General features: G+C 49.7%; 1 protein-coding gene across 4 annotated transcripts in view; it reads left to right on the forward strand.

Moving 5' to 3' along the window:
• Positions 1–21,236, forward strand: part of Ttc12 (tetratricopeptide repeat domain 12) — a 33,305-nt gene extending 12,069 nt beyond the window's left edge. For all 4 annotated transcript variants that reach the window (XM_070038472.1, XM_070038473.1, XM_070038474.1 and 1 more), the window contains 15 exons: positions 2,962–3,033; positions 4,133–4,193; positions 4,874–5,062; positions 6,237–6,306; positions 7,013–7,101; positions 7,933–8,101; positions 9,701–9,793; positions 11,490–11,550; positions 12,228–12,365; positions 12,820–12,912; positions 13,367–13,435; positions 16,763–16,864; positions 18,695–18,794; positions 19,827–20,052; positions 21,107–21,236. In XM_070038472.1, the coding sequence (XP_069894573.1) occupies positions 2,962–3,033; positions 4,133–4,193; positions 4,874–5,062; positions 6,237–6,306; positions 7,013–7,101; positions 7,933–8,101; positions 9,701–9,793; positions 11,490–11,550; positions 12,228–12,365; positions 12,820–12,912; positions 13,367–13,435; positions 16,763–16,864; positions 18,695–18,794; positions 19,827–20,052; positions 21,107–21,182 (1,608 nt within the window). In that variant the 3' untranslated portion in view covers positions 21,183–21,236. The remainder of the gene's footprint in view (positions 1–2,961; positions 3,034–4,132; positions 4,194–4,873; positions 5,063–6,236; positions 6,307–7,012; positions 7,102–7,932; positions 8,102–9,700; positions 9,794–11,489; positions 11,551–12,227; positions 12,366–12,819; positions 12,913–13,366; positions 13,436–16,762; positions 16,865–18,694; positions 18,795–19,826; positions 20,053–21,106) is intronic.
• The last annotated feature ends 498 nt before the right edge of the window (positions 21,237–21,734 follow it).

Raw genomic sequence — 21,734 nt, forward strand, 5'->3', positions numbered from 1 at the left:
AGGAGAGCACATTCAGCCTGACTTCCTAACCATGGCTAACCCAAGAATACCCATTCACACTAGTGTGCTGACCCTGTCTACCTGCTTGGTTGTTAATAGGGGGTAGGAGAAGAGGAGCCAAGTAAGCAAAGGAAATGGAGGCGAATTAGGAAGCCACCTTTGCTTGTGATGGTTCACAGTACTCAAGGGATCTTTCAAAACTGACATTTGGAGAATCCCCTGTCTCCAAGCATCATTCCAGGGCACTGGAGAGGTCCTGAAGTTAGGAGAGTTACCTGAAGCTGTGGACAGTATCAAGTCTCCTCACTCCAGCATAGACCCACTAACCTGCACAGCCCCTTGTTTGATCACGATTTCTTCTCTCCACCATCACCCTACAAGAGAAGAACAAGGCAAGGGGTCCTCGTTGGTGGTTTTAACCATCATTTGCCACACGCTTAACACAGCCTGTTCTGTTCTGCTCCGGCCCACTGTTGTCCTGATTTTTCTCACAAGAAGTTAAGCCTCAGAGATGAACTAAGTAATGGATGCAGGATCACAGAACCAGTGTTAGTCTGACTGTAAGCCACCCCCTTTGCCATCTGCCGTAAATGGCCTTGTCTCAACCCACAACCCCCTATAATCCCCTGATGTGGTATAGCTTCCACAAAGGCCTGTTCCCAAATCTGAATTATAATACAGCATAATTAGCGATGAGCAGAGCTGATGTGAGGTCATGCCGACACGCAGTAGGCAGTCTTATTAAAATACCAGCCAGGCTCCCAGGTGGAGTGGTTTGGATGCATGGGCCAAAATGTTCCAGGAATTCTCAAAGTAGTAACATTCGTTGGTTCTTCGTGGAAGCGGTAAATTCAAAGAAAAAGTTTCATTGTCTGTACCATTATTATTAGCATTAGTGCTTTCACACCCGTTTAACATTCTTGACACTTTTAAATTGGTAGAGACAAGCCGGTGTGGTGGCATTTGAGGACTGATGATCCTTTTCCAGGAAGGTAAAGGCAGCAAAGCTGCTTTCAATCAGGACTGGGATCATTTCTTTCCTGGCAGAACGCTTCACACACAATGAAATACACTCTTCCTCGGGTTCCTTTCAAGGGAACCTGGGGCTCATCCAAGGGGAGCCTGAGCGTGGACACGTGGTCACAGGAGAATGGGCCTGGTATAAGCAGTGTCTACCAGTGGCTCTTTGCACCGGTCATGGGGAAGATGGAGCCGCGGTGACACCTGCTTCTCAGTGATACACCCACCGAGGCCACGGCTCAGGCTTTCAGCTTGGGACCTGGATCGCCCTAGTGTTCTGCCAGTGAATTATTTGCCGTGACTGTTTCAGTTTAGGAACTGAAATGTTGGAGTTGCCTCTTTTCCCCTTTTGACTGTGCCTTTCCTGCTTCCTTGATGGTATCTGTGGCGTTACCAGGCTCACAGCTCTGCTCCAGACGTCCATGGAAACGCACCTCCAAGGCTGGCTCTGACAATTCTCACTTCCTCTTTTACTAGGAGTCGGCTTTTCTTTAGATCGCTTTTGCTCTGAAATGGATTCCCGCTCTTATAACTCCACCAGCAGCAGCTCGTGACGCATTGCCTGGCGCCATGCTCCGTGCCTTCCATGCCATTATTAGCATCACCATCCAGACCAGGAAAATGAACATCCAGTATGTTAGGTTGGCCTAGCCAGCACCCTGCTCCTGGTGAGGGGTTGAACACAGATTTACCCAGAACACATGACCTCCTAACCTTGCTAAGGCTTATGGGTAGGGAACCTTTTTTTCTACTAAAAACCACAAGGATATTGATCACAACACTTGTGGGGCCAGGCACTGGTGGCTGACACCTATAATCCCAGCTACTCAGGAGGCTGAGATCTGAGGATTTCGATGAGAAGCCAACCCAGGCAGCCATGAGACTCTAATTAACTACCAGAAAACTGCAAGTGGCACCATGGTTCAAAGGAGTAGAGCCCTAGCCTTGAGCAGAAAGACTCAGGGACAGTGCTCAGGCCCTGAGTTCAAGTCCCACAACTGACCGCCCCTGCCCCCCCCCAAAAGCTCATTAGCTATGCAAATTATCTGCCTCTTTAGACAGCCAAGGGCAGCTGGCAAGAAGCATATGGGTCCATTTCGTCACATCCCATATCATTTTGAGGGTCTGGAGTCCATTGACCAGTTGTTCCCTACCCCTTTATCCCTAACAGACATCTCACCCAGTTACTTGCCTTGTAACTACATGAGGCTAATTTAACCTGGCTATTGTAAATCAGATTCATGTCCCTGTGCCAAATTATTCCTTGCAGAGTTCTAATGAAGATAACGGAGAGGACAGATCAGTGCAGAAACACCTCCCCCGAATAGAAGATTCTCAGCCATACATTTCAGTAGTGTCTTTGGAAAGCGGGGGACATCCTCCAGACCTTAAATGATAGATGTGACGTATATATGTACCACAGCTCATTCGGGAGGAGGAACAAACCTCCTGGCCCCACATAAATACTGGTAGCACCAGCTGTTTTCCCAGAGCCAGTTCTTTCTCCTGCAATAAATCAGTTCTCTGAACTTACCTACTTAGTTATACGGCCTGGAGAGCTGAACAAATAACTGATGCCTGGCCCCACCCTACACAGTAATTTCATTGGCCCAGGGGGCAAGGGTGGGGGGGAGAGGGAGCTAGTGGCATCGTGAGCATTCTAGGTGATTCTAACTGAACCCCATGTTAAGCGAGCGCTCTTCCAGGTTAAGAGCTTCCGATTTGCTTCCTGAGTGTGTCTCAACTAAACGAAGATGAAAACTGGCGTGTACCATTGCCTTGGCAGAGGACTTCTCCTCCACTCAGGCCCCTCGCAGGCAACAGTCAGACCAGTCACAGACATACAGCCCCAGCAGTCATCCTGAGAACACTTGTGTCTGCCTTCGTTCTGTTAGGGAAGTGGCTAACGAAACCTCTGACCAGCCATTCTCTTTCACGCAGTGTGATGAAGCCTACACAAAGGCCTACTTCCACATGGGGAAAGCCCACCTGGCCCTGAAAAACTACAGGGAGGTAAGTTCGTAGGGGAATACAAGAGGCATGAGACGTTGGCATCATGGTTCCTGGTTAGCCTGGATTGAAAAGCTTGTGAGACCCCATCTCAACAGAGGGGAGCTGCATGTGGTGTCATGTTCCTGACACCTCAACAGCTACAAGAGGCCTACCATAGGCAGATCGTGGTCCAGGCACATGCCTAGGCAGAAAGCAAAACCCCATCTCAAAAACCACGATTAAATAAAGGTGCTGGATGGGTAGCTCTGCAGTAGAGTCAATGACACCAGGAAAGAACCCTTTGCTCTATCTTTTTTCCCTGGGCCTTTGGTATGGTACCTGGGTTTGAACTCAAGACCAATCACTTGCTAGGCAGGCCCCCTACCCATTGAACCACACCCCGAGCCCTTCCTGCTTTAGTTATTTTCCAGGCGAGTCTGTTGCTTTTGTCCCGGGCCAGCCAGACCACAGTCCTGCTACCTGCACCTCTGGAGTCATTAGGATTACGTGTATACCACCACACCTAGCTTGCTGTTCAGACAGGGTCTCACCCTGCCTGGGCTGGGGTCAAGCTGCAATCCTCCCCATCTCCACCTCCCAATAGCTGCAATTACAACCGGAGCTACCCCGCCTGGCCCTCAGCTTGTGTCCTGAAGTCGGCAGCCTGTTTTCCCCTTCCCATCTCTCAGTCAACACTGTCTCCAGTTTCATTTATTCCTAACTTCCCCGTGGGTATAGGTAACAGTTAGCCTCCTGTTCTTTCTTACTGCAAATGTCATATGCATGTGTTGCATTTACATTATGATTTTTCATATCCCAAATAGACACAACCCACCAAAAAAGGTAAGACTGGATATTTTTCACCAATGTCTATATCTGACTGCACAGATGAGTTTTGAAATGATGCGTGTTTCCACCACACACACACACACAGAACCTGAAGAATGTAAACGAAGTGTCCAGTGCACACCCTGTACCCCATGGCCAGCTCCCGTGCGGGAAACGTGAGCAGGCTGGGAGCAAGCAGATAATAACGAAGCCTCATCCTTGATGCCTGCTGCCTGCTTTGTAATCACCGTCACCCCCAACCTCTTTGCAAGGTCTTGCTTCTGTTTTGCAGGCTAGAGAGTGTTACCAGAAGATCCTAGAAATCAACCCCAAGCTGCAGACACAGGTGAAAGGTGAGTCCGGTCCTGGTGCTGTCCTCTCTGAGTCTCTTTCCCCTTCCAGCACCTCCCATAGGTGCCTTCCCACCTTCCTCCCCCTCTCTGCCCTCGCCAGGCCAGCAGCCCTCCCTGCCTTCCCTGCACAGCCGTGCTCTGCTCCCTGTTAAAACCTGCTCTGCTTCCTCCCTCGCTTCCCTCCGCCACCCGCGTGCCTTTCTCTTCCAAGTGTCTTCTAGCAGATCTTTCGCACTGCTCTGAATCCACAAGGCCTTAAGATTCTTGATAGAGATTGTGCCTTGTTTGTGTCCCTGATCTTTGCTGAAGAAGAGTTTGAATTATTTCCATGTTTTGTGCTTCTCAACCTCCCACCCTTGAAAGGGAGAGAGGGAGGGAGGGAAGGAGACAGGGGGGAAAAGGAAGGGAGGAGAGGAGAAGAGAGGAGAGGAGAGAGACAGTGAGGAGGGGAGGAAAAAAAGGGAGGGAGGAAGAGAGGGAAGGAGGGCAGAAAGGAAGAGGAGAGGGAGGACAGAGGGAAAGAGGGAAGGAAAAACAGAAGGGAGGGAGAAAGAGGGAAGGAAAGGAGAGGAAGAGAGGGAGGAAGGAAGGATGGAAGGAGGGAGGGGAGGTGTTCTTGTACAGTATTAGTTATTAGAGTATTGCTTTGTTGAGAGTTTTTTTTCCCCATGTGTTGCTAGAATACCTCATGCAGGTCAATCTTCAGGAGAAGGTAGATCTTCAAGAGAAGGAAGCCCATGAAATTCTGGCTTTAGGAAAGAACACAGCTGTGACCACCAAAAATCTCCTGGAGACCCTGTCCAGGCCGGACCAGGCACCGCTGTTCTATGCAGGGGGGATGGAAATCCTGATGGAAATGATGAAGCAGTGTAAGTCCCAGATGTGTGACGGGGTCCGGAGCAGAGTCTGCATGCTGGGCCAGCCCCTAGAAGTCTTGACTTTGTGACCCCAAGAATCCCTCCCACAAATACCGAGTGCACACCCATGCTAATGTAGATCCCAAGTGATCCCTTACACCCCACCCTCTCTTCCGAACACGCACATGCTCGGCACATTTGCAGTAAATACCACATACACACAAGCACAGCACTTACTCTCCTGGTCTATAGACATGTATATACACACCACATGCCTCCTATGTTATAAATACTTACATCCACGTATTTATTCCACACACTCAGTCATCACACACGCCCCAAACACTTTACATGTACCCCTCTCCCCCCCAAATGTCCTGTGGTTCCCAGTAGAGATTCTTAATGGGATAAACAGCACAGTTCACCTGGATTACACTAATTGGCTGCTTCGAATGTGAACATAGTTTCAGAGGAAACGTTTTCTTCTCCTAATGAGAGCCATGCTGCTCTGGGCTCCCAAATCTTGTCAACACCGAAGCCAGGGCTGAAGCAAGTCTCGTTGCTCAGTGGCGGGAGTCTCGTTGCTCAGTGGCGGGAGGCTCTTTGCACAAACCGTGGCCTCTCTGGCTTTTCTTTAGTGTACAATGGAGGCTCTGAGGTTTCTTCTCCAGAGCCTGGAAACTGCTTGGAAATAAATATTTAAGATCAGATGCGTGTGCCAGTCTTCTCTGGAGGTTTTGGAGCACCTGGAGGCTCTGAAACTTCCCAGTGCTGACTTGTGCCACAAACCTGCCCAGCCACCCAGCCCCGCCCTCCTTTTCTGAGTAGTTTCTCTGTCTGTGGCATCAAGTGGCTGGTAGTAATTGTGTTCTTTTTTTTTTTTTCAGAATTAAAAAGTGTTTGTCTCTAGTTCAGCCTGGTAGCACATGCCTGTAATCCCAGCACTGGGGAAACTGAGGCAGGAGCAGTTTGAGGCCAGTCTGGTCCACATAGCAAGAACCTGTGTGTGTGTGTGTGTGTGTGTGTGTGTGTGTGTGTGTGTGTGCGCGCGTGAGAGATAGAGAGAGAGAGAGAGAGAGAGAGAGAGAGAGAGAGAGAGAGAGAGAGAGAGGTTTGTTTTGATGCTGTGATCATCTCAATTGAGTTTTCATGACCAGCTGACACCTTTCCCACGGATTTGTTTCAGGCACGGAACGCACTTTATTCAGAACCCACAATGGATTCAGCATCATCAATGACAACAAGGTCCTAAGAAGGTAGGGACACTTGGGCAGACAGGGCCAGGGAACACAACCATTGTGTGTGAAACTGGATAGTAAGCAGATCACGCAGGAGGTGGTATTCCTCTGTATCCCCCCCACCCCATCCCTGTCAGCTGGGGTTCCCTCTTCCGGTACAAAGCTCCCACGTGAACACCCTCGAGCTTGGAGCCTGGGGCCACTTGAGTTGGGCTGTAGCAACAGATGGAGAGGGAGACAGCAGCATGCCTCAGAGATGCTCTGGGCATCACAGTGGTAGAGAAATGGCCCTTTATACTGCTCTCCAGGGTCTCCAAGATTGCTGCCTATTCTCTATCTGCTTTTTGAATTTGCAAATCATAACAGGAAGTGGAATCAGCCGGGTCCTGGCTAAGCCCGTTTGAATCCCGTCTAAACTTACTTTATATCTCCCTTGTGCTTGGATGACCCTGAGACTTAAGGTCCCAGCATGGGTTGGAGCGAGCTCTCCACCATGGCCCCTGGCTCACAGCACCCACTGCGGACCTGTCCCCTCCATCCTGTGTCCTAAGCCAGGACCTCAAGACTCAGTGACGGGCAGTCCTTGAGTCCTGGTGGGCGACCTGTGATTCTGCACGTAAACGTTTACTTTCTTAACCTTGCATCCGGTGAGACTCGGGATAAAACCAAGTAGAAAGAAAATGGATACTGATTGCATGTGGCTCACTCACCCTGTCCCCTCTAGGTGCTTATTAGCCGAAAAGAAGGATGCAGTAGAAGAGACCGTCTGTGTGTCTGTTCTGAAGCTCTGGCAAGCAGTGTGCTACGAGAACGGTAAGCCTGCTCATCTCTGCCAGTCATGCTCCAGGTGTGACCAGCTGCGTGGCCAGGCATGATGTCTGTCCCTGAAGGCCGGGCCCTGGAGAGCTGGTATCTAGACCTTCTCAGCCGCTCTCTCCAAAACCTGTGAGGATCAAAAAGCAAGGTCTGCACTGTAGTTATGTTTCCCGAACCTTCCTCCTTGGCTGCTCAGTGAGTAATAGGTGGAATCTCCATCCCCTCACCTGCTCCAAGTCTCACGAGATGGTTGTTCATGCTAATGGGATAGAAGGATGGAGAGTTCCCTTTCCCCTCTGCCCCCAAAAAGTACAGTTTGTCTTGAGATGTGTGACTTGTCATCCAGCACCTCCAGACACTGCTGGGTGGCAAAGGCTGCTCTGGCCCCTGTCTGATTTTGGATAGTCCGAAGCGAGCCCCCACTTAGGCCAGTTCCTTCCCCTTTGCTCCTGTATTCAGACCCCACACACACGGAGGAGCCCTCTGACATTAGGAAGGAGATGGTTGGTGTGTGTCAGTTCCTGTCTGGTGCAATCATATATTGACTCACCGAGTCCCAGTCATCTTCAGTAGGTGCATTACCACTCTCGACTTACTGACAGGAACCTGGGGGGTGGGGAGGGGCAGGACTTTATAACTGCGAATCTAAAACCCCTTGCCCCTGTTCACCCTGACCCACCAGATCTGGTTCTGGGGTCTTGCTCTTAGACACCATTATCCTGCCTCCCAAATGAGTGGAGACCTGTTTACCCACTAGAGCGGTAGGGGCAGAACTGGGCTTGGTGGCACCATGACTCCTACAAAGCACGTCACCCCTGTGTTTTACAGAAGAAAATCAGCGATTCCTTGTGATGCATCCAGACAGGGCTGGCCTGCTGCTCTCCTTCTTGACGTCCCCAGTCCTGGCCATCCGGCAGCAGAGCCTGACCCTGATTCTCCAGCTCGCCCAGACAGAGAACGGACGGAGCCTTATCATCAGCCACCTTGACCTGACCCAGTAAGGCCCCAGGGCAGCTTTCATCCCAAGTCATCAGTCAACAGACAGGAACAGATTGGCCTGTCGCCCTCCCCTGGGTTCTGATGTGTGGCTGCCATCAGCCTTTATGAGGGATCAGTGACAGACACAGCCCTGGAGGGGAACACCGCCGCTTCTAGCAGAAGCAGTGCTATCTCTGCATCTCACGGAGCCCTTTCTAAAACAACACAGGGTAGAACTTCATGAAACAAATGTGGTTGATGGCTCAAGTCTACAGAGCTAGAGTGGCCGGTCTCCTAAGAAAGCTTTCTACAAACCTTACCTAGTGCCTGGTAGTGTCTTTCTTTATTATTTGTTTTATTCATACTCGTTTTCTTATTCTTTAGCTTTCTTTATCTTTTGATTATTAGTACGGACATATGAAACTACCACATTTGCATGAGAAACATGTTTTCATCTCGGCCATTTCCTATGGTTCAATCTAATACAATAGTAGCACTGGTCACATCCTGCCGCATACATGTTACAGACAGGAACTAAAGGCAGCCAGCCTGCCTTGGTACTGCTGACTGCTCCTTTCTGGCGGGATAGAACTGTGTCGCACGTCACCCTTGCTGGGGAAGCTGGTCCCCTGCTTCTGTAGTAGAGAGGTTCTGGGGAGTGTCTTTGGCCACTCAGCCTTGACAGTAGGAAAAGCCACCAATGTCATGCCTCTGGGATTCCTGTGTTTACAGTCATTTGGGGTATGTGAGTCAGGGTCACCTCTAACTGGGGTGACAGTGCAGTTATTGGTACCCTGAAACTCTTCTCTGACCTACAGTCCACCCACAGGGACAGCTTCTCTATCCACAGGGCAGGGGGACGGCAGCAGGAAGGAAGGACACGCTGTCCTCTGTAGGTAATGAGTGTCGCTGGAGGAGCGTTGTCCTGGGATGAGGAAGCTGACTTGCCTGTGTCTCCCAAGACTAAATCCAAATGCTCTCGGGCTGTTGTCTCATTCTGTGCTATGAAAGTTCATTAGCCTTCATCTTTAAGACCAAAACAAGAGATTTCAATGGTTGGAGGAGGAGGAATCCAAAGGGACTCTAAAGCAAATGGTGTCTGGCAGCAGGAATTCTGGAGTAGACTCCTGAGGAAGTCGGGAATGGGTAGAAGCTTAGAGACCTTCCAGCACACATGCCCAGATTCCATTGTGTCCGAACCAGAGCTTTGATTGTCATTGCTTCCATTTGTCATGGGACGGGGATGCGGGTGGGCTTCCCTGCCCCGCTAGTGAAGATAAGAGCTCACCTCCTCAGGCAGCCCAGCCACATCCTGAGAAGCTCTCTCCATACACCAGCCTCAAACTGCCCGCCCCGCAGCAGAGGCCTGGTCCAGCCTTTGGAAGGTGCATCCTGTCCCACTGTCCAGTGCCAAGGGAAGCCAGGTTTTCCCAGGTCAAGCCTCCAAGTTCCCTTGGCAGGGCTTCCGGGGCAGCCTACCTGGACAATCCTTCTAGCTTTTCTCCCCGTGGATGCTGCTCCTTCCCAGATTCCTCAAAAGGTCACCTTGCTGGGCCTCTGGGAGTTTGAGGACAGGCCACTCTGAGGTGTTTATGGGGTTGGGGTTGTTTTGTTGTAGATTGTTGGAGGCCTTGCTGTTATTTCTCGAGTTCTCAGATAAGAAGGCCAACACCGCCATGGGACTGCTCACAGACTTGTTTCTGGAAGAAAGGTAATGTTTTATTTCCCAAAATGGATAGTTCTCCCACTTGAGATGCACTAGGTGATGTTTCTCGAGTGCAGAGATATGAGGCCAGCCTCCTCCCGAGTGTCACAAGATTCCCTGAGCAGAGCGTGGTGTCTCCCAGAGGTCTGCGGTCCACACTCGCCCTAGCCCCTCTGGGTACAGGGTAGTCAGACCTCCATGAGTTTGGAGCAGAAACTGCTAAAAGCAGTCCGCTCTTTCTATCTTGATTCTATCAAAGGCACATCAAAAATGTTGAAAAAGTACATCTGTGCTGAATATAGAGAGATGTTTTCCTTGCTATTCCCTAAATAATTCAGTAGAGCATCTATTTATATGGCACCATGCTATTAAGTATCTAGTAACCTAAAGAGTAGAGGTTATTTAATGATACAAGAGGACTGGGTAACAACTCACCCTATTATCATAGCTACTTGAGAGGCCGAGATCAAGAAGATCACAGTGTGAACCAGCCAGGACAAAAAGTTTATAAGATCCCATCTCAAGCAATAAAACATTGAACGTGGTAATGCTGTCCTGTCATCACAGCCCCAAGGGAAACAGCTAGGAAGGTGGTAGTCTGGGCCTGTCTGGGCAAAAGTGAGTTCCTTTAGAAAAAAAAGTAGCAAAGTAAAAAGAATGGTAATAAAGAATAAAGGCAAAAGGACCAAGGAAGCTGAGCACTGGTGGCTCATGCTGCAGTCCCAGCTACTCAGGAAGCTAAGATGTGAGGATCAGAGCTTAAAGCCAGCCCAGGAAGAGAAATCTGTGAGACTCTTAACATCCAGTTAACCAGCAAAAAGGCAGAACTAGAGTTGTGGCTCAAGTGGTAGAATACCAGCCTTGAGTAAAAAAGCAGAGCAAAAGTGCCGGGCTCTGAGTTCAAGCCCCGGTACCAACACGCACGCACGCACTCACAAATGATCGTATGGGTTATATGCAAATACTAACCCCCATTTTATATAAGTCCCTTAGGACTTGAGCACCCACAGACCTTGGGCTCCAGGGGGCTTCTGGAAGCGGGCCCTTGCACGACTATTGAGAGCAAGCACAAGGTAGCATCCTCTTGGGCTGCCAGAGGCACTGTGCGTAGCCATCTCCGCCTGGCTGGTTTGTCTTGCCTTGCTCTGTGATTTTTACATCATATCTTATGTTCTTGGTTCTTTGTCTTTCCCTATGCACTTTAGGGGTTTTTCCTAGAAACCTTTGCACACTAGAGAAAGGCTCGTTCTCACAGCCAGGCCAGCTGGCTAGAACTATGGGATGCCACACCAGCACATGGAGACGTGTGTGCATCTGTGCCCTCCTGGTGGCTGTGACAAGTGTACATGCTCACACTGTGGCCGCCACCTGTGCAGGGCACACAGGACGCACAGGTGTGGAGCAGAAGAGGGGAGCCAGCACAAGGTCAGCTTGGCAGAGTCCAGCAAAGCTGCCTCCGAGGTCTTTCATTCGACATCCAAGCAGATTCACCAGACTTAGACGTCTTAAAGCCACTTTACATCCACCCAGTGACTTTTTTGCTTTTCTTTCCTGTTTTGCTGCCTCAGAGAAAATGATCCACACCTGCTGTAGATCAGAGGGACACCGTTGATCACCATCTGCTACCTTACCCAAGAGGCTGTGTGTCCCGGTGACAGTTTGTGTCATTTAGAAATAATGCTGGCCGCTGTTTTCTCCACAGATTTCAAGTCTGGTTCCAGGCCAGCCTTCCAGACGTTCTGCCCATGCTCACCGGTGTCCTGGTGAGCAGCCTCCCAGCCCCCCATTTTCCTTCCCTTCTCCATGACAGGTGCTCAGAAACCTAGGCAGAGCTGTGTAAATACAGTTTGCAGCCCAGAATGCCTGTTGTCTCTCAGGTTGACTCATCGTTTATTTACAACTGGAATCGATGCAGATGTCAGTTGTCAAAACAACTACAGGTGGGGCAGGTGGAGACGGCATATGGGCGGGCTGCGCGTGAGCCGCACTTTAGGGGAAGACTGAGGGGATCCATCTCCTTCAGCTGGTTCCTGGTGCCGTGCTGTCACCAGGACAGCCTGCAACTCCGTCCCCAAAGGGAAATCCGCCCCAGCAGGAAGACAGTTGAGCCATCTGAGCTGATGAGGCTGAGGATAGATAGCGAGAGTTCTCCCTGGAGAGAGTGTTGGACTTGGTAAACTGGAAAAGTACCAGGACCCAACCTCACCCCAACAACGCACATCTGTGAAGAAGAGCTCAGAAGGGAAAGGCCTGAGCCAGGTCCTGTTGGCCCTTTTTGGTGTGCCTCTTGCCTTCATCCTGTGGCCATGGTGATCATGGTGACCCCTTTGCCATTCGAGGTGATGGGAAGCTCTCTGGAGAGTGAGGGTTGATACTAGGGACTTGTGTGCCATTCTCCACCTGCTCTCTGAGGCTTCCATTTCTCTTGATTCACTTGTAGAAGAGAGACCCCATGTTGACCAGCACCTCCGCCTTCTGCCAATGTGTCAGCATGATGGGGAACCTCAGTGCCAAGCCCGCCGCCCTGAGACACATGTGGGCCTACGAAAAATTCCCAGATGCCTGCTTGGGCCTCCTGGTATTTCAGCTCTTCTATTCAAAATGGGTCTTTTATCCTCTTTGTGGGCATTGACTTCTTAATACATGGCTTTTCCAAAAATTCTGTCTTTCTTTTGGGGCATTGGGGCCCCAATGGTTTAATACCTTCCATAGCCATAGATTTTGTGGACTGTGGCCTCTATATCAAGTCTCCCACCCACCCTGGAGGGATGTGGAGGATTTGGGTGGAGCTGGCCTGATCATCCATTTCAAACAGCCCATTCTTCAGTGGAAATCCAGAACCAAGCTCTTCACAGAAGGTACCCTTCTGTGTCTCTGCTAACCACAGAACTGGTCTCTGAGCACTTCCCATAACTTAAGCCCAGAACATTGACCGTTTGGGGAGCATGGGCATCTGAGACCCTGTCTAAAAGAAGAGCTGGCCGTGAAGTGCTCCATCAAAGCCATCAGTGGTCATCTTGTTTCCTCTCAAGGTCACATGTGAGGAAGACCTCTTCCGAGATGTCATATACACCCTCCTGGGCCTTGTCATGAACCTGTGTCTCCAAGTCCCCCTTGTCTCAGAGGTATGAAATTTCTGTTCCCCCCCCCTCCCCCCAGGATCCCTGGGACAGACAAAGCACATCTTACTGCATAGAATCTTTCACTTACAAAGAGAATGTATACGCATGAGCCTGACCCCTGGTACTGGGAGTAAGGAGGGCTGGAGGGACATTCTGTCACTTTGCTGAGGGCAAGACGAATCATATGTGCATTCAGAAAACTATTCACATGTCCAGTACTGGGCACTGCATTTACAAAGTCAAATAGAACGTGACCCTGGTTGGTGGAGTATAGCCAAGAGTTAGGGAAGACAGACACAGGAAGGGAGGGTAGAGGAGGGAGCAAGGTGGGAGAAATCAAGACAAGTAGAGGCCTTGAGGACATGGACCCCCTCCCCCTGACTTTGTTGCTTAGAAGAAGTTCTACAGAGAACTTTATCTGGGCATTAAGATCACCTTCTCCGCTCTGTGGTTGTAGGCATGGGCCATGGAGGTAAGCAGGAAGTGCCTGTCTCTACTCAACAGCCAGGATGGAGGAATCCTGACAGTAAGTCTCTCTGGATATCCAGACTCAGTGTTCTTACTCTTGTTTGTGTTTGCTTTCAATACCATTATGGTGACTTTATTTGCAGTCTCTGCAAACCCACTGTCTCTCCCAGGTATGGTGTGAATAATGCCACACGCACACAAATGCCAAACGCTTTTGGAGATTGGGTGATATCCCTTCTGGTGTCCTGCTTGTGACCCCTCTAACATCCAAGAACTCTAGTTAAGCCCTTTTCTGTATATTCTAGATTCTAACCAGCATATACATGTGGTCTGCTTGACTTACCCTACTTCAAGAGATGCTATATACAGGTTAGACAGCCCAAGGATTTAGTTTAGCATTTCTTTTTTTCTGTCCTCAGAAAACTATGTCCACAGTTTGAGACCAGTGCTCTTGGAGGCTGGTTGTTTGGGGCCCCTTTGGAGGTGCATACTAGAATGACTTTCATACTTCGGTTTCTGACATTTTTGCTAAGAAAACTGGCCTAGTGTGGTTAGCACAGTGCATCAGAAGAATGTCAGTGTGATTCAAAAGACTATTTGCCATCAACCCAGTGTATTCTTCACATGCATTAGTTAGTCATCACCTCCATTTTTCTGGCCCTTGAGTAGAACACACCCTCCACCATCTTGGGCCTAAATAGGAATTCTGTCATCTGGAGCAGAATTCTGGGACTACAGAGCATACAGAGCAGCTCAGGGAAACAAGATTGATGAGATGATGATACCCAGGTTTGTCCAGCCTCACTCTGGAGACAGAGGCATCGGGGAGAGAGAGTGGAAATCTACATTGACAAACTGGAGAGGTGAGAGGTCACCAATGGGTAATTTTAATGCATTTCTGGAAGACAGAGATCGCCTGTGATTTGCAGATTAAAGATTCCTTCATGGGCTGGGAATGTGGCCTAGTGGTAGAGTGCTTGCCTTGTATGCATGAAGCCTGGGTTTGATTCCTCAGTACCACATACACAGAAAAAGCCAGAAGGGGCACTATGGCTTAAGTGGTAGAGCGCTAGTCTTGAGCAAAAAGAAGCTTAGGAACAGCTCTCAGGCCCTGAATTCAGATAATTCCGGACTGGCAAAGAGAGAGAGAGAGACAGAGACAGAGACAGAGAGAGAAACAGAGAGACAGAGAGGGGGGGCAGGGCTGGAGGCAGCAGAGTGGCCTAGTCCTGGAAGGATGGAGATTTTACAGTAGCAGGGACACTGAAGGCGCTACCAGGAATAGGAACTAACTACATGTGGCAGGCAGGCATCCATCCCCAAGCATAAAATCAGAGCTGTTATTTTGTTTGTTTTTCTTCAGTACTGGGGATTAAACTCAGGGCCTCATATTTGCTAGACAAGCACTCTACCAATTCAGTTCTTTTTTTCCCTTTAGTTTGTTTTTCAAATAGAATATACCACTTTTGCTCAGGCCTGCCTCAGACCATAATCATCCTGCCTGCTACCCTGCCACCATGTCCAGCTTTTCATCTTTCTTTTTCTTTTCAGAAGCACAGTAATAGGCTTTATTTAGAACATTGAAAAAGGAATTGTAGAGCTCACTGTATTAGGGCTTTTGCAATGGATTTAAGTCCTGCATGTATTTACTTCTCTTAACAAAATGCAAGACCAGAGAAAAGAGATTTTTCCTTATAGAACCATCTCGCTTGGGTGTCACCTGTCTTTCTGCCAGTTCATAAACTTCCTGTAGGCACAGCATCCCCAGATGCACTGGTTTGTTTTGTTTTTGTTTTTTTGGGGGGGTGTTGTGGGTCATGGAGCTTGAGCTCTGGGCCTGGGCGCTTTCCTTGTATTCTTCAGCTCAAGGTGAGCGCTCTACTGCTTGAGCCACAGCAACACTTCCGGTTTTCTAGTGGTTTATTGGAGATGAGTCTCACGGAGTTTCCTGCCCCGGCTGGCTTTGAACCTCGATCCTCAGATCTCAGCCTCCTGTGTAGCTAGGATTCAGGTGTGAGCCACCAGCGCCTGTCTGCACTGTTTTTTTTGTTTTTTTTTGTTTTTTTTTTTGTCGGTCATGGGGCTTGAACTCTGGGCCTGGGCGCTGTCCCTCAGCTCTTCAGCTCAAGGCGAGCGCTCTACCACTTGAGCTACAGCGCCACTTCCGGTTTTTCTGGTGGTTTATTGGAGATAGGAGTCTCACGGTTTCTCCTGCCCAGGCTGGCTTTGAACCGCGATCCTCAGATCTCAGCCTCCTAAGTAGCTAGGATTACAGGCGTGAGCCACCAGCGCCCGGCTTACACTGTTTTTTAATTAAAGAACTGATTGGACAGCTAAGGGTTACCAGACATTTCAAGAAAGCTACACTCAGAAATTATATTTTTTAAGTGTAAACATGAAAATGGAAAAAAGTATAGGAAATCAAAGAAAGAAAATAACTGCCATTTATATCTTGGGAAAGATTAAAGGTAGTATACCCAGAAAACTGTAGCTGCTAATTTTATTGGGATTTTTATTTTGATTTTGTCAGTCATGGGGCTTGAACTCTAGGCCTGGGTGCTGTCCCTCAGCTCTTCAGCTCAAGGCTAGCGCTCTACCACTTGAGCCAAGGTGCCACTGCTGCTAATTGTTATTATTATTTTTAATCTGAGAGCTGAGAAGTAAATGGAATCACCCAGAAAGTAGGACCCTCCTCCCCCCCAAAAAAAGTCCAAAGCCTCAGAAAGATAAAGGAAAATGAAAAGTCACAAAGGACAAATACAGGAAACAGTTCTCCTAAGGAGGGTCCTGGGGCATGGGGGCCCTGGGAGGTACTGGGGAGACCTTGCTTTCTGAGGGGAGCTGGCTGCTTCTGTGTGACACTGAAATAAACTGGGTGGTCTCTGTGCACCTGGGACAAATGTTTGCAGCCCTCCCCGTGGTCTACCTAGCAGCTTTGTTAAGAGGAACCACACATGTTCTGTGCTCCTTGACTATTTCATTGTTTTGTTGTTTTTTAAAACCCAAGTATAAATCTGGCACAGGCAGCTCATGCTTGTAATCATAGCTATTCAGAACTGAGATCTGAGGATTGAGGTTCAAACCCAGCCCAGGCAGGACAGTCTGTGAGACTCTTGTTTCCAGTGAACCAGCAAAAAGCCACAAGTGGAGTGGTGGCAGAAATGGCGAGAGAACCAGTCTTGAGTAAAAAAGCCAAATAAGAGAACACAAGGCCCTGGGTTCAAGCCCCAATACTGGCAGGAGGTGGGGGATACAAATCAAGTAGCAGGTGGATAAAAATCAAGGAGGGGACCAATAATAGCTTTCAGCTTCACCAAACTTGTAAGTCATCTGCATTTCTACAAAAACATTTAATCATTCCCACCCACCCACCCGCTCCCCTCAGAGAGCTGCCGGTGTTCTGAGCCGAACTCTTCCTTCCTCTCTGAAAATCATCCAGGAGGCTCTCAAAGCAGGAATAGTGAAGAAAATGATTAAATTCCTGAAGGTAAAGTAACTTTACTGCCTACCACCTCTTACACATCCAGAACTCGGCCATTTTTATTCAGGGAGCAGCACAGGTGTGGGCTTTGATCAGTGAATGTACCACTGTGTCACCCCTACCGCATTTCCAGCTTCCGGGATAGCCGGTCTCTTCCGCCTGTCCACCTGGACAGGGCTCTGAACGCCACGATTGCTGAGCGAATAACCAACAAAAGAAATGCTCTTTAGGTACAGCCTTGGAAATGGTTTGGCCACGGCTGGAGAGGGAGCTCAGTGGTAGCAGGCTTTCCTGGAATGTGCAAGGCCCTGGGTTCCATTCCCAGCACTGAAAGTAGAAAAGAAAAAAAAAAAAATGCTTACTCTTTCAAACCCAACTATAAGATGCATGGCCTCTGTCCTTAAGATGGTATGCATAACTTCCTGCCAGTTACCTTGTTCACGGACTCATGATGCTTTATGTAGTTACAAGGAGTGTGTCAGATGTAATCCACTTATGAGACCGAGAGGCCGTGGAGTTGCCACGTGACCAAAGGATGATAGGATTTCCCCCCAAGAAGTGAGTGCAGCGCATGCAAATGGGTGACTAGATTCACTTGCAAGGCAACGTGAATTATTGGGCTGCTGTTGCTGAATCCCACTTGTGATATATATGTCCGGTGAGGCTCTCTTCATCCATGTTAGTGGGGTCCACACAAACCCCAGGCTGAGCAGAGCCTGAAAAAAGAGGGGGTGCTGCTGAAACATGGGGAGAGCTGGGGATGGGACAGAAGGAGTGAGTTCAGACTGCTGCCTGGACAGTGACATACTTACGGCTGTGTGTGTGTGTGTGTGTGTGTGTGTGTGTGTGTGTGTGCACGCGTGTGCTTACGTTCATGCACACATGCCAATACGAGGGCTTGAACACAGGGCCCACATGGTTTTTTGCTCAAAGCTGGTGCTCTACCACTTGAACCACGGCTCTGTTTCTCAGTTTTTGGTGATTAAATGGAGATAAGAGATTCACAGACTTTCCGGCCTGAGCTGGCTTCAAACTGCCATCCTCAGATCTCAGCCTCCTGAGTAGCTAGGATCACAGACATGAGCCACCGGTGCCCAGCCACATTCTAAAACTTCTGTAACCAGACTGTGGGTGGCATGTTTTCACATGTCACACATATGCATGTGCACCCACGTGCACACAGGATGTCTTTAAAGGTTAGGATTGCACAGTTGTTACCTCTGATGGAGATATTCTGGCCGCCCTCATCTACAAAGGAGAAGCAACACCGCAGGGACACTTCCTCCTTTTGAGGTTGGGGCATCTGCCAGCATCACTGTCTCCCAGCCACTCACAGTCTTCCGGAGTTGTCAGGTGTACATAGAAGGGCTGCATCCCTGCCTGGGGTACCGGCTAGCTCGGGCGTCAGGGGGTGAGTTATGCTCCAGGCATTACTCTCCGTAGGGTCCTCCTTTGGACATCCAAGAAGCCACTAGTACCTCAACACTTGCTCACTATGATTATGATTTGGGGTCCAGAAAGATGAAAGTGCCAGGTGCTGTGACTCATGCCTGCAATCCTAACTACTCAAGAGGCTGAGCTCTGAGGATCACTGAAGCCAGCCCAGGCAGGAAAGTCCCTAAGATGCTTATCTCCCATTAACCAGCAAAAAGCTGCAAGTTGAGCTGTGGTTCAAGTGGTGGGGCAACAGCTTTGAGCAAACAACAACAACAACAACAAAAAAAAACAAACCTAAAGAACAGTGCCCAGGCCCTGAGTTCAATCCTGGGTACTGGCACCAAAAAACAAAAAAAGAAAAAGGAAGTATTGGTGTTCTGATGTCCTTCTGGAATCTAGACAGGAGGCCAGAGCGCATCACGTTATGCCATAAAGATCCTGGCTGTCTGCACCAACAGTTTCCACGAGGCTCGGGAGGAAATAATGAAGCTGGACAGAAGTAAGTGACCGTGTCATGAAGGCTCCACCTCAGAGGCTAGCCCATCCCAGAAGCTGCCGGATGAAACCAAGCATAGGGAGGGGCAGGGCGGGAATATCCGAGCGCAGTTGTCCACTTACCTGGACGGAAAAGCAGTTCACTAGACTTGGGTTACATACAGGCAGGCAGCTCAGAGAAAGCAGGGTCGAAGCTTCGGCAATCTGAAGACCTAACATAGCTCTGTTTCTTCAGAGAGGGAGAGAGAGATGAAATACCTTCAATGAACAAGGGTAGAGTCTGAGCTGATCTTCATTCTGTGACTTATATCACAGCTAGGCTGCCACGCAGACGGTTAATATTCTCCTTCACGAGTCAAGCTGGGACAGGAGCCTTCCACCTGAGCAGATACAAGATGCTAGCACAGGGCTTTGCACTCAGGCTGCTGGGTAGAACACCTCACCGTGGTGGGGGCTAGAGAGGCTTTTTAAAAGATAGATTTTCTGGCGATAGTGGCTCACACCTATAATCCTAGACACTCAGGAGGCTGAGACCTGAGGATCTGGTTTGAAGCCAACCCAGACAGAAAAAGCCATGAAACCTAACTCCAATTAATCACCAGAAATGTGGAATTGGAGGTATGGTTCAACTGGTAAAGGGCCAACCTTGAGAAAAAAAAATCCAAGCAAGCAAGGGTACAAAGCCCTGAGTTTAAGCACCAATATAGCCAATATAGGAACCACCATCCCCCCCCCCAAAAAATGGGAAAGAAGGAAGGGAGAGAGGAAGGAAGGAATGGAGAGAGGAGGAAAGGAAGGAAAAGAAGGAAGGAAGGAAGGAAGGAAGGTGGGAGGGAGGGAGGGAGGGTATAGCCCTACCCGAGATGGCACAGGGACAGGAGTGGAGGAAGGTCAGCCCGCTCCGCGGATGTTTGCTGGATGCATGAGCACATCTGTCTCAGCATTTCTGGGGAAGCATGGCATTCAGGGAGACCCTGGGACCCCCCAGCCTCCCATCTGGGGAGGGATTGATGCCTGTGTCCTTCTGTCCCCACAGAGTTCAGCGTTCTGGTGAAGGTACTCAACTCAAAGGATGAGATTGTGGTGGGAAATGCTGCCCTCTGCCTTGGCAACTGCATGGAGGTGCCCAGCGCTGCATCTTGCCTGCTGAAGACAGACCTGGTGCCAATCCTGCTGAGGCTGACAGGCAGTGACACACAGAGGCCATCCGTGCAACTCAACGCAGGCATTGCTCTGGGGAAGCTGTGCACAGCCGAGCCCAGGTACCAGGGCCTACCGCCCACCAAGCCAGAGAGGACAGGCCAAGCTAGGCGCTGTGTTTTGTTGGAGGCCATGCCATGCAGAACTCAAGAGCCTCACCCTTGCCTTCCACCTTCTTGCCCATGACTGGTACTCTACCACTGAGCCATGTTCCTAGTCCAGTATTTTGCCAGTTGATGAGAGATGGACTCTTACAGACTTTTCTACTTGGGCTGGCTTCAATCCTCAGATCTCAGCCTCCTGAATAGCTGGCGTGAGCCATTGATGCCAAGCCACATTGTTTCTCCTTTAGCTCAGAATCCCGCCCTGCTTGGGTCTGGTTAATAGCTTTAAACCCCCATTATGCATGCCTTGAAAGGTCTGGCCCGAGGGCTGAGCCATGACCCCTGGCATGGAAGTGGGGAGCCCTAATTCCCTTGGGTAAAATAAGGGTTGGTGCAGATGACATCTAAGGACCTTCCAGATTCTGTTTGACTAATCTAATGGAGGAAATAGGGAAGGGAGAGAGAGAGAGAGAGAGAGAGAGAGAGAGAGAGAGAGAGAGAGAGAGCGTGCCAGGTGCCAGTGGCTCACACTTGTAATCCTAGCTGCTCAGGAGGCAGAGATCTGAATTCGAAGCCAACCTAGGCAGGAAAGTACCTGTAAGACTCATCTCTAATAAACTACTCAGAAAAAGCCAGAAGTGGCACTGTGGCTCAAGCTAGCCTTGAGCAGAAGAGCTCAGGGACAGCACCTAGGTCCTGAGTTCAAGTCCCATGACTGACAAAAAAAAAAGCTTCCTTCCACAGGAAGTAAGGTATGGTAAACCAGGATGAGCTCGCTCAGAGTGGCAGCCTGCCAGGGGTTTCCAGAGAACACGCCTGACACTCGCGAGCAGAGAGCTTTGCGTTTGCTGGGCTCCCGAGAGCCTTCCTCACCGACTGGATCAGTAGGGCTCCCCACTTGCCCTCCTCACCCAGAATGTTGGGGCTGAGGTCCCCAGCGGGCTCCAGAAGGCAGGAGATGGCTCCGACGTGTGACATTCATGGCCTGGTGTTTGTGTTCTGATTACCACAGGTTTGCCATTCAGCTGAAGGAGCATCATGGGATAGAAATTCTCAACTCTGTGATGAAATACATCAATAATTCTTGACAGACGTGGTATGCCACATTACGGGTTGTTGCTGTGCTAATAAAGACCATTGAAATAGCCATTGCAGGTCAGAGTGATTCTTTTCTTCATCTGTTGGGTTTTCATCTGGTCACTCCCTCAGCATCCATCCCACCTGTCTCCGGATGTTTCTTCCTCCTCTGCAGAGGCTAGAAGCCAGCCGACCCAAAGCCACATTTCCCATTGCCTTTGAAGTACCTTCTGCTACTTTCTGCCCCGTTTGCTGTGTCTTGCTGGCAGAATGCCGGGGGGGGGGGGGCAGTAGATGGAGGGAGTTGGGCTGTGGTACTTCAGCATCTACGATTATAGTGGTAACCGAGTGAGTGGTGGCAGCTTCTGAAACCCAGCACACGAAGATCCTTAAGCCCCAGTGGCCTGACTTTTCAGGTAAGTTACTTACATGGCAGTGAGGTTTGGGAGCGGGAATCCTGCTTGGGATGGGGTTCTGAGTACCCTCAGAGCTCAGGAGCCAAATAACTATGGCCTGCCAGGGCCTGGAGCTGGGCTGTAATGACGTTGGCAGGACCCTGGGGT

This window comes from Dipodomys merriami, unplaced genomic scaffold (assembly GCF_024711535.1).
Source record: "Dipodomys merriami isolate MVZ:Mamm:240054 unplaced genomic scaffold, mDipMer1.0.p SCAF_29, whole genome shotgun sequence".
Lineage (NCBI taxonomy): Eukaryota > Metazoa > Chordata > Mammalia > Rodentia > Heteromyidae > Dipodomys > Dipodomys merriami.